Here is a 12,933-nt window from a genome sequence, read left to right as displayed (position 1 = left end):
TGGTTTAAACAGTAGGGGATCGGGGACCTGGGTAAATTAAGTATCTTTTTTTTTTCATAGTCCAGTTCCTGTATAACAAGTGAAGGGAAGAAGGATGACTATGAGATAACACGAGAATAAGCTCAGATTCACCCCAGAATGTGGTAGATGTTGTCATGACCAAGTGCCAAAGTTCTCACTGCTCTTCCAAGAGCTTCAAGAATGAAAACACCATTCCCCCCTCAATCTGTGATCCTTAGTTGCGAGCTGTCTGCTAGGATGGTCAACAGCGGCTCATCACCGGGGCTGGCGTTTGCGTCCATCCAGGTAGGGACCGTGCGAATGGCCAGGTACGGTTCTCAGCATCCGGTGTACACAGCAGCTAACAAGACCTGGAAAGAAGCGAACAGCTCAAAGGTCATAAACTGGGGTGATGGGGGAGAGGCAGAAACAGGCTTTAATCCGCTGCCTCGTTTTCTGGACAATGGTAAAGAACCGGCTCTTCACGGACCGTGGCTGGCGGACCCCACGTCCGCGGCTAAACCTCAGAAACTGCCGCCCCGGCCCCGCACTCGCGCGAGAGGCGGGAGGGCGGCCTCCGACGTCTCGCGAGAGCCGGGCTGGCCCCGCCCCCCCCAGGCGACGCCGGAGGCGGGGCGGGCGCGTTGCTCTGGGCGGGCCGTTTGGGTGCTTGCTTGGAGCCGCGGGGGCGCGGGGCTCCGGGGTTCGGGGCTCGCCCCCGCTCCGGGCAGGCGCGCCTATGGCCTTTGTAAGGTGACGCTGCGCTCACCGGCTTTCTCCGGGGGCGGAGGAAGCACCCATGAACCCTTCGGCGACCTTCCTCGCCGTGCGCCAGGTGAGCGGCCGCCGCGGGCTTGGCGTCCCGCTCGGAGCGTCCGAGTGAGTGCGAGAGGACGGCGCGCCTCCCGGCCCGGGGGCACTCTGGCCCAACGCGGGTGGTTTCTAAGGAACGGTGTCTGCCTAAAATGTAAAACGACACACGGTACGAAGAGGAGAAGCGGAGGGTCGCCTGTGTTCCCGTAGTAAGAACGGCATTCGGCCCAGACGAGTGGCGAGCGACTAGGTGCTCACTGAACGGCGCCTGGGCGTCTGGAGAGCTGCTGTTCTGTGCGCCGCCTCGCTGCCTGCCCTTAACTCCCTTCGCGGTAACCCGAGGGTGGAGGAGCACTCTTGAGTTCTACCGAAAAGTGTTGAAAGCGAGCTTTGCATTCACCAGTACGGTCAAATGAGCTTTTCTCTTTGCATGCTAGGTTTATGGCCTGTTTTCCTGTACCAGAATTTGTGCGCCTTGCCAGCACGCTCATGAGCGCATCACCAGCCACTTGGCGCTCAGCAATTATTTTGTTCAGTGAATCAGTGAATGAACGAATGGCTTACCAAGACTAGAAATCTTTTCTTTTTTAAAAAGATTTTATTTATTTATGAAAGAAAGGCAAAGACATAGGCAGGGGAAGAAGCAGGCTCCTTGCGGAGAGCCCGATGCGGAACTGGATCCCAGGACCCTGGGATCACTACCTGAGCCAAAGGCACACACTCAGCCACTGAGCCACCCAGGCGTCCTCAAAGACTAGAATTTAAATCTTGTGATTTGGAATCACTTGATGCAAATTCTGTTTTCTGGGTTTAGTTACTAGGAAGTAATTCACTCATTATTGTTTTATAATTCTTTAAAGAAATCAGTAATGATATATATACGTAGGCCTCTGACGAACTTTTAACTTTTTTTTTTTAAGATTTTATTTATTTATTCATGAGAGACACAGGCAGAGGGGGAAGCAAGCTCCATTCAGGGAGCCCAGCGTGGGACCCGATTCCGGGCCTCCAGGATCAGGCACCTGGCTGAAGGCGGTGCTAAACCGCTGAGCCACCTGGGCTGCCCTTAACCATTTTTAAGATAGAATTCTTTTTCCTTTTTTTTTTTTAAAGATTTTTATTTATTTTTTCATGAGAGACAGAGAGAGAGGCAGAGACATAGGCAGAGGGAGAAGCAGGCTCCTTGCTGGGAGCCGGATGTAGGACTTGATCCCAGATCCCAGGGTCATGACCTGAGCCAAAAGCAGATGCTCAACCGCTGAGCCACCCAGGCGTCCGGTGCACTAGACTTTCTTTCTTTAATTAATTAATTAATTAATTAATTATAATTAATTAATGACATAGAGACAGAGACACAGGCAGAGGAAGAAGCAGGCTCCATGCAGGGAGCCTGATGCAGGACTCCATCCTGGGGCTCCAGGATCAGGCCCTGGGCTGAAGGTGGCGCTAAACACCGAGCCATCCGGGCTGCCCTGCGCTAGACTTTAAAATGACATATGCCTAAAGGGAATTACTGTAGATAATTTTATTATGTATGAAATGGCATCATGATGATATAAAAAAATGTTCCTTTTTTTTTTAAATGTTCCTTTTTGATATGCATCTCAAATATGTAAGTGAAGTATAATTTTTTAATCAACAAAAAGAGAAAGGAAAATTGAAACAAATGGGGCAGAATCTTGATGATAGGACCTAGGTACTGAGCATAAGAGAGTTCATTGTACAGTTCCCTTCTCTTCTGTGTACGTTTGAAATTTTTCTTTTATAAGTACCTGTGTTGGGTTTGGCCCAATCACAATATTATGTTGTTCTTGGTAGATTGAATGTGTGTGCTAGATGTTATGAGAATAATTTACATTCCAACAGTAATTATTTCATGTTTTCCTTTACTTGAGTGATCCAGAATTGCTGGGGCAGAGTATGGGATGATACTGTTGATTGATTCAAGGAATGGGTTGACAGCAAAGGAAAAAAAAAAAAGCCAAAATGAGATGAGTTTGTGTTTAGCTAATGAAGCTTTTATAAATAGTCCCACTTTTTTTTTATTTTTTTAAGATTTTATTTATTTCCTCATGAGAGAGAGAGAGGCAGAGACACAGGTGGGGGCAGGGGGGAAGCAGGTTCCCTGTAAGGAGCCCGATGTGGGACTCAATCCCGGATGCTGGAATCACGCCCTGGGCCAAAGGCAGAAGCTCAACTGCTGAGCTACCCAGGAGTCCCAACAGTCCCACTTTTTAAGAGTGGCATGTGTGGTATGACAAAATTATAGAGGCAGTGTGCACAGTATGCATGAACTCATTTTAAATATACATACTTTTGATGCCATGTTATTACCAGTGAATAAAAGATAATTTAACTGTCTTGAATTGGCAGCAAAAGAAGATACAATTATTTGGAAAATATGCTTTGGCTGATTTATGTTATTGATTAGTTTTATTTTGATGTAAAACCACTTTTTTTTCTTAGAACATCGGGTCAGAAGTTGAGTGTTCTACTATCGACAAACAACGGAAAGAGCTGCAGCTGCTCATTGGAGAATTAAAAGATCGTGATAAAGAGCTCAATGATATGGTCGCAGTACATCAGAGACAACTTCTTTCATGGGAAGAGGATCGGCAGAAAGTGTTGACTTTGGAAGAACGTTGCAGCAAATTAGAGGGTCGGAAATACATTAGCAGTATCTGCTATACACTTCTGTATGCCAGCATATTCAAAGGGCTCATGGGCTAGACATAAATGTTTTTACTTATTTATTATTATTTTAAAGACTTATCTACTTTTATTTGAGAGAGAGGGAGAATGTGCTCTCAAGCAAGGAGTGGGGCAGAAGGAGAGGGAGAGAATCCTCAAGCAGACTCCCTGCTGAGTGCAGAGCCCAGTGCAAGGCTCAGTCCCAGGCACCCAAGACACAAATGTACTTAAATGCGTTAGGGGGAAAAAAAAGAGGGCTCATGGGAAAGATAAGAGAAAGAATATCTCAACACAATCTCTGCTGCCCTGGAGTTTAGTTTTTTTTTGTTTTGTTTTGTTTTGTTTTTATTTATTTATGATAGTCACACAAAGAGAGAGAGAGAGGCAGGCTCCATGCACTGGGAGCCCGATGTGGGATTCGATCCCAGGTCTCCAGGATCGTGCCCTGGGCCAAAGGCAGGCGCTAAACTGCTGCGCCACCCAGGGATCCCCCTGGAGTTTAGTTTAATTGAAGATGGGAGGGTTTTATGAACACTTACAATCGAACAAAAATAATGTGAATTAAAGTTGGGCAGACAACTTAAATCTAAAAAGGATGCTTGATATAGCTCCAATTAACCTGGAGTGTCAAGAGTGAATCTGAAATTAGTTTTGAGCTAGAATATGGATAAAGATGCCATAGGACTAGCCATTTCTGTTGAACTGACTCAAAAGATTTTAAGTTTTTGGTATTGAACTTGATATTAAGTATCTAAAACTGCTGTCTTTTAAAACTATAGCAGTGTCAAAAATGGCTTGCAGAAATTTTCTTTGTACTGTTTTTTAGTTGTCATCCCTTTAGTCCTGTCCTAAAGTCTGAATGTTTTTTTTTATTTTTTTTTTAATTTTTATTTATTTATGATAGTCACAGAAAGAGAGAGAGAGGGAGAAGCAGGCTCCATGCACCGGGAGCCCGATGTGGGATTCGATCCCGGGTCTCCAGGATCGCGCCTTGGGCCAAAGGCAGGCGCCAAAGCGCTACACCACCCAGGGATCCCCAAGTCTGAATGTTTTAATGATACTATGTCAATAGCAGACTGTATTAGAAAACACTAGATTTGTGGGTTTTTTTAAAGATTTTATTTATTCATTCACGAGAGACAGAGAGAGAGAGAGGCAGGCTCCACGCAGGGAGCCTGATGTGGGGACCCGATCCCTGGTCTCCAGGATCATGCCTCGGGCCGAAGGCAGGCACCAAACCGCTGAGCCACCCAGGGATCCCCAGATTTGTTTAATAGAAAGATAAATACATAACATCTCCTTTATTTTCTGTGACACAAAGGACTCTGTAAACATGACAATCTAAATATGCATAATTTCCCATTTCTTTGATGATCATTTGATTTTACTCTGACCGTACCCAGCCATACATATATACACATGTTTGATTTGATTGCACATTAGATGTAATATACAGATATGTTAAATAATGAAGATGACATTACATATAGACCACAGTATCTGATTTTAAAATAAGGAACTTGAGGGGTGGCTCAGTTGGTTAAGCATCTGACTCGATCTCAGTTCAGGTCTTGATCTCAGGGTCATGAGTTCAAGCCCCGTGTTGGGCTCCACACAATCAAAAAAATTTTCATTCGTATTAGTAACTAGGGAAATGCAAATTAAAACCATAATGAAAAAAAAAAACCATAATGTGATACCATTTACACTTAGCAGACCAACAAAAATGATCAGGTATTGGTAAAGATACTATCAGGTAAATATAAAGGTGTCAGGTATTATGGAGCCAAGGGAAGACTCATTCAATGCTAGTGGGTAGCACTGAATTCAGTTGGTACAACTAGTTTGGAAAATCATTTGACAATATCTAGTTAAAGATATATATATCTCATGACCCAGCATTTCCAATTCTGGGAATATACCCACAGTTCAAAGTACACATGAATGACCTAGAGATCTTATTAATATGTAGATTTGATACAGTTGGTCTGGGGCCTGAGTCTGCATTTCTAACAAATTCCCAGGTGATGTCAATGCTGCTGGCTCAAGGACTCCATTTGAGTAGCAAGGCGCTACAGAAACTTACAAAAATGTGCCAAGATACATATATAAAAATATTCAGAGCAACATTGTTTATAATAGCTGCAAAGTGGAAACAAGCCTAGTGGCCACCAATGGTAATAAATACATTTTGGCATAATCATATAATGGGATATTATGTAGCAACAATAGTGCACAAATGCCAGTCACAATGTGGATAAATCTCAGGATCATCATTTTAGGCGGGGGGGAAAAAGGGACAGAAGAACTCATAGAGTATAATCCTAGTTATATATGGCTCAAATCAAATCGTTTTTAGGGATGTGGTCTTAGTTGGTAACACTATAATTAAGCAGGCAAATGATTAAGATCAGGATGGTGGTTGGGAAGGTGGGAATTAGATTGTGCTTAGAAAGTAACAGCCATTGGGCTTCTAGGTTGCTGACGTCTGTCTGTTTCTTGACTAGAGTATAGTATTGTGGATTCCATAATACATTCTTAATTATGCTTTAAAAATTATTTCGCACACTTGCCTTTTAATCATGTTTAAAAATAATGCATTTTGAGCTTCAGATCTGATCAAAAGGTAATTATTGATGAAATTTTCTCAGGTGAACTACATAAAAGAACTGAAATAATCAAGTCACTCACAAAGAAGGTAAAAACCCTTGAATCTAATCAAATTGAATGCCAAGCGGCTCTTCAGAAGACTCAGCTACAGCTTCAGGAAATGGCTCAAAAAGCAACCCATTCCTCTCTCCTCTCTGAAGACCTTGAGGTTGGTTTTATTCTATGATAAGCTTCACTAGCCCAAATTCTGTTTGTGTTTCACGTATTGAAAAATTAGATTTAAATGTACCCGTTAAAATGCATGTATGTGTATGAAAGTCCATCCATCCATCTACCACCATAGTTTTGTGTTCAGTGTATGGCTTTGGTTGGCTGCACAGTGCTGTGCTGTCTGGGAGATAAACTTCATTACCACCTTTTCTGACTGTCAGCCATTTGGTCTAGGAGCATCTGTCACTTTATGAACAACGGGTCATTTTAGAAAGCCTTTCTCACAGTCTGGGATGAGTAGCATCAAGTTTTGGTACCTTTGGGCAGCCCCAGTGGTGCAGCGATTTAGCGCCGCCTGCAGCCCCGGGTGTGATCTGGAGACCCGGGATGGAGTCCCACATTGGGCTCCCTGCATGGAGCCTGCTTCTCCCTCTGTCTGTGTCTCTGCCTCTCTCTCTTTGTGTCTCTATGAATAAATAAATAAAATATTTAAAAAAAAGTTTTGGTAGCTTTACATTATACTTTCTAACTGTGCCTTATCTGATGTAGATTAAATAGATGTACACAGTATCTACATCAAGTTAGTGGCATATTGGGAATAAAATCTGTAAGATTGATTTTCAGCTTTCAGTTCTAACTGGTCATCAGATTTTTTTTTAAGATTTATTTATTTATTTATTTATTTATTTATTTATTTATTTATTTATGACAGACATAGTGAGAGAGAGAGAGGCAGAGACACAGGAGGAGGGAGAAGCCAAGTTCCATGCAGGGAGCCTGATGTGGGACTTGATCCCAGGACCCCAGGATCACGCCCTGAGTGAAAGGCAGACGTTCAACTGCTGAGCCACCCAGGCGTCCCCATCAGATATTTTTTGAACTCATATTTTATGACAGGCACATAGGGCCATATTTTTGTTGTTATATCCTTTATATTATGCTTGTTTCATAATGATAATGCCTTTTTAATTTTTTCAGATTATTCTAGATAGCTTATATCTATAAAATAAGTAAAAACTATATTGATATGTTGAATTTAAAAATGGAAATGTAGGGGGCGTTTAGCTGACTCAGTCAATAAAGCATGTGACTCTTGATCTCAAGGTCATGAGTTCAATCCCCACATTGGGCATACAGCTTACTTTAAAAAGGAAAAAAAAATAAATTAAAAAAATAAAAAGGAAATGTAGGAGAGAGAATGAACAAGATCTCTGGTGTCTTGTCTTATAATGATACTAATCCCATCATGAGGGCCCCACTTACAACCTCTTTTACATCTAATTATCTCTCAAAGGAGCATCTCCTGTTAACACCATATTGGAGGGAGGTTAGGGCTTCAACATATGCGTTTGGGGGGGGGGATGCAATTCAGAGCAGGAAGATTTTTTGTTTTTGTTAAATTTTATTTTTTAGAGCAATTTTATGTTCACATCAAAATAGAGTGGAATGTACAGAAATCTCTCCTATACCCCCTGCCTCCACCACCAAACACAGTCTTCCCCAGCTATGGACAGTCTGCACCACAATAGTACATTTGTCATGATCAATGAATCTAATTGATACATCATTGCTACCCAAAGTCCATAGTTTACATTAGGGTTCACTCCCGGTGTTATATATTCTGTGGGTTTTGACAAATGTGTAATGACATATATCCACCGTTGTGATATTACACAGAATAATTTCATTGCCCTAAAAATCCTGTGCTCCATTCCTGTCTCTCTGAACCTCTGACAACCACTGACTTTTTTTTTTTTTTTAAGGATTTTATTTATTCATAAGAGACACAGAGAGGCAGAGACACAGGCAGAGAGGGAGAAGCAGGCTCCCTGAAGGGGGGTGGGGTGGGGCACGATGCTGGACTCTGATCCCGGGACTCTGGGACCATGCCCTGAGCCGAAGGCAGATGCTCAACCATTGAGCCACCCAGGCGTCCCAAGGAAAAAAAAATTTTTTAAATACATATATTTGCATAGAAGTTCACTAATGCTACTTTATTTCAGCAAAGGAAATCTTACTAATCCAGTTTTCATTTATTTTCTTTTTTGCCAACCTAGAATTATACATTGAAGAGATTAGGAAATAGACATTTGTAAGCATAATCATTATGATTCAGTAGGGCAGGCATACGAATTAAGTAATGCTGGAGGTAATGCAGAGAGAGAGAGATTTGTATTCTTTTTGATGACTGCTTCCTTGGCCCAGTTTGCTACTAAATAAAAGTTAAAGAGAAGACAAAACAGAAGAATGAACACAAATTGTGGCTAATAATAGTAATGAAACCTTTTAAATGACTCAATTAGTATTTTATGTGTTGTTCCCTTGTAGGCTAGAAATGAAAATCTCAGCAACACATTAGTGGAACTTTCTGCTCAGGTAGGACAATTACAAGCTCGAGAACAGGCTCTCACTACGATGATAAAGCTAAAGGTAATTCAAAATAATAATACCTTCATTTGTCAGGGCACTGTGTACTTTATAAAGTACAGTCATATACATTATCTTACTTAAAAGTCCCATTGCAAAAAAAAAAAAAAAAAAAAAAAAAAAGTCCCATTGCAAATCAGATGGTAGAGCTACCAATGTTGCTGTCTTTTAAAATTCTCATTTTAGGGGCTTCAGGCTGGCTTAGTGGAGCATGGGACTCTTGATCTTGGGGTTGTGGGTTTGAGCCCCACATTGAGTGTAAAAATTACTTAAAAATAAAAAAAATCTTAAAGTTATACTGATTAGTTGAAACTTAAAAATCGGGATCCCTGGGTGGTGCAGCGGTTTGGCGCCTGCCTTTGGCCTAGGGCGCGATCCTGGAGACCCGGGATCGAATCCCACGTCAGGCTCCCGGTGCATGGAGCTTGCTTCTCCCTCTGCCTGTCTCTGCCTCTCTCTCTCTCTGTGTGACTATCATAAATAAATAAAAATAAAATAAAACAAATAAATAAATAAATAAATAAATGAAACTTAAAAATCTTACAGAATAGTCTTTAAATTTGTTTTTGAGGACAAAGATATTATCGAGGCCGTCAATCACATTGCAGACTGCTCAGGAAAATTTAAATTATTAGAGCATGCCTTGCGTGACGCAAAGATGGTGGAGACTTGTATTGTGAAAGAAAAGCAAGATTATAAGCAGAAATTGAAGACACTTAAAATTGAAGTTAATAAATTGAAAGGTAAGGAAGAGACATCATGCATTTCATCGTGGGCACATACTTCTCCATTTGAGTTTACTTCATTATGTGATTGAGAGATCTGTTGCTGCCCTTAGCTCCTACCATGAAATGTTCATTTTGTATAGAATTGTGCTGTGGTTTTCATGTTACAAGGTAAATAACAGATCTAGCAGAAACTGCAAAATGCATTATATTTTTAATATAACCTGCCTTTGCTGTACCAGTTAGCTATTGTTAATTTATGCTTTATGACAACCAACAACAGCTTGGTGGCATGCAACCATAAGCATCTGATAAGCTCAGGTATCAGCCCAACGAGGACTGCCTTATCTCATTTGGGCCCGGCTGAGCTGCTCCTGTGGGGGTAGCTCCACTTCCCGTGTCTCAATTCTTTTTTTTTTTTTTTAAGATTTTATTTATTTATTCATGATAGAGAGAGAGGCAGAGACACAGGCAGAGGGAGAAGCAGGCTCCATGCCGGGAGCCTGACGCAGGACTAGATCCTGGGACTCCAGGACGACGCCCTGGGCCAAAGGCAGGCACCAAACCGCTGAGCCACCCAGGGATCCCCCCGTGTCTCACTTCTTGCCAGTAGGCAAGCCTGGGCATTTTGGTGAAAGCAGAAACTTTTTATCTTTATTTTTTATTTTTTTTTAAAGATTTTATTTATTTATTCATGAGAGATACAGAGAGAGAAGCAGAAGCTCCATACAGGGAGCCCGATGTGGGACTCAGTCCAAGGACTCCAGGATTACGCCCTGGGCCAAAGGCAGGCACTAAACCGCTGAGCCACCCGGGCTGCCCCTTTATTTTTTTTTAAAGATTTTATTTATTTTTTTGGGGGGGGAGGGGAGAGCATGTGCTGGGGGAGGGGCAGAGGGGGAAGGAGAGAAGCAGACTCCCCTCTGAGCAGGGGAGCCTGACATGGGGCTTGATCTCAGGACCCTGGGATCATGACCTGAGCCCAAGGAAGACACTTGCCAACTGAGCCACCCAGGTGCCCCTCAAGGCAGAAACTTAACAGAAGAAGCAGGGGCACCTGACTGGTTCAGTCAGGATAGCATGCAACTCTTGATCTCAGGGCTGTGAGATCCTCTAATGTTGCGTGTGGAGCTTACTTAAAATAAATAGAAGAGAAGAAGCAGAAAATACACAAGGACCTGACACACCCTCCATTTACTAAAGCATCTTGTGGCTGAACCCAAAGTCAAGCAGGGAAGAAATTCTGTCCCTCTGTGAGAGGAATGCAAGGAAAGATGAAGGATTGCAACCAACGACACAATCTGCCAGGGTGGCTTTTTGGTGCATGTTTTATTTTTGAAAATTCCTTTTGCGTTCTCCTTTTCTATTTTCGTTCTCAGAGTAACTCCATGATTCATTTCCTTCTAAGTAATGTTATTTGAAGTTTTGTAATGAAAGGGAGGCTAGGTATACCAAATAGGACTAACCTATTTACTCCATTACCTACATCCACATGAATGAATGCGGATGTAGGTAATGGAGTAAAAGCTTACTTTTACAGGGGCATGTCCTCTGGCCTTTCCTCCACCCTGGGGCGGAGCAAATGGTCATGGTGTTAGACACAAAGACTCCCACTGTGGAACAAGCAACCTTAGAATGACAAAGCTGTGTTTTGGTGGAAGTTACTGTTACCTCTGTCTGTAGCAGGGTGCCTCATTGTTAGAAGGTAGAGAAAGGATAGTAAAGTACCCTTCAGACTGAGAAGGCACTTTGGGACTGACGAGTGAAGGGGGCCACTCCATGCCATTTACACAGAGTTTTATTCAGGGTAACTTACTGACAACCATGATCCTGGTGCTACATAGCTATAGCTACTCTCCACAAAGTCTGGACCTTAATCCACAGCTCTTATAGAGCAAGGGGTGTTGTGGTAAGGTCAAGGGCGTTGTGGTTATCTAAAGTGGGGCCATCTGTGCACTAGAAGGAAGATCAGAGTAAGCCTCCCCGAATCCCATTCAAGGTACACAATAACCTGCAAGGGGCCTGGAACATACCGGCTTCCAAGGGAGGTCATTGCACAGACTTGAACAAGATGGAGTCGGTATTTTCAGCACTCCTAACACCCTCAGCCATTGAGTTGCTGTTGAAATTATGAAAGTTTATTGTGATCAATTTAAAAGACTCAGCCTTCTAAAATCTTGTTCTTATGATGCCCTGATTTGTGGCAAATCTTATGCTTTGTCTACATTTGTAGCTTCAGCTAAAATATAATCACACTATTTATCCCTTGACAGCAGGGACAGACTCTGTCATCTCTTAAGGACAACAAGATATTGGACAGTGGACTAGAGAATGAGGAGAAACAATTCAGTTTGGGTGGCCTGGGAAGGTGACTTTGAGGAGAACATTTGAGCAGAAGTTTGGATGGTGTGGAGATCTGGGCCCCAAACCTTCCAGGCAGAGGGAACAGCAAATGCAAACTATGGTGGGTTGTGAGGTTGGGATATGTTCAAGGAACATAACAAAAGAAGGGGGAGAGTGATAGGCCAAGCCTGGCTATGCAGGGCTTAGGGTAGTGATTTGGATTTCATCCTAAGCATGGTAGGAGGGCTTTTAGGAGAGAAGTGACATGAGACATGAACAGATTTTATACTTTTAAAAGATTGCCCTGGAGTGCCTAGCTAGCGTGTGACTTTTGATCTTGGGGTTGTGAATTTGAGCCCCACATTGAGTGTAGAGATTACTTAAAAAAAAAAAAAATTTTTTTTTTTTTTTTTGCCCTATTGCTCTGTGGGCAATAGGTTATAACAGGAGTGGCATGGTTTGAGCAGAGACCAGTCAGGGAAAGGAAAGCCTGACAAGGTTATTGCCAGGGATGCGGTGAGGTGTAGATAGGAGACCTCTGTTGGCTGCAGCTCCAACAGGACTCACATTAATTGGAGAGGGTGCTGAGGGCATGAGATGTACTCACAGTGTATATTCTTCTAGGAAGTAGTATTAATTCAAGGACTTTTGTTTTCTTCTATTTGTGAAGAAGATCTAAATGAAAAGACAACAGAAAATAATGAACAACGAGAAGAGATCATTCGCCTCAAGCAAGAGAAAAGTTGCCTGCATGATGAATTGGTTTTTACTGGTAAAAATAATTAATTTAAGTGATTGAATAGTTCTGTGTTTACAGCCTAAACTTTCTGTGGTACAACTATGACAGATTAAAGGAATTATACCTCTCTCAATATAGTAGCTTTTTAAATACCTTTTGAGGGACGGGGATTCCCCAGGTGGGGAATATTAAAGTTGTTATCATGCCTCCCAGGTAATCCTGTTTCCTCTTCTATGAAATGGGGAGCTTCCTTCCCTCTCTTCTAGCTTGAGTGTGTGACTGTACTTCTCACTAAAAACATAACACATGTACTTAATCCATTAAGAAAGGATCTTATGAATTGAAGAAGGAAGAATGTTTATACTTTTGCAAATA

The 12,933-nt window shown here is 42.3% G+C and overlaps 1 protein-coding gene across 14 annotated transcripts in view; it reads left to right on the top strand.

Annotated features, from left to right (window-relative positions):
- Window positions 1-616: 616 nt before the first annotated feature.
- Window positions 617-12,933, top strand: part of CCDC62 (coiled-coil domain containing 62) — a 41,047-nt gene continuing 28,730 nt past the window's right edge. For 3 of the 14 annotated variants that reach the window (XR_007406092.1, XM_025473754.3, XM_025473755.3), the window contains exons 1-6: window positions 626-835; window positions 3,280-3,472; window positions 6,156-6,322; window positions 8,653-8,754; window positions 9,323-9,494; window positions 12,490-12,591. Coding sequence is in view for 13 of the 14 variants with exons in the window: in XM_025473754.3 (XP_025329539.1) it covers window positions 800-835; window positions 3,280-3,472; window positions 6,156-6,322; window positions 8,653-8,754; window positions 9,323-9,494; window positions 12,490-12,591 (772 nt within the window). In the remaining variant the exon portion in view is untranslated. The other 11 variants (XM_025473752.3, XM_049101573.1, XM_025473753.3 and 8 more) reach the window with 11 other exon arrangements.

This window comes from Canis lupus, chromosome 26, assembly GCF_003254725.2.
Source record: "Canis lupus dingo isolate Sandy chromosome 26, ASM325472v2, whole genome shotgun sequence".
Lineage (NCBI taxonomy): Eukaryota > Metazoa > Chordata > Mammalia > Carnivora > Canidae > Canis > Canis lupus.
This window is presented reverse-complemented; position numbering and strand designations above follow the sequence as displayed.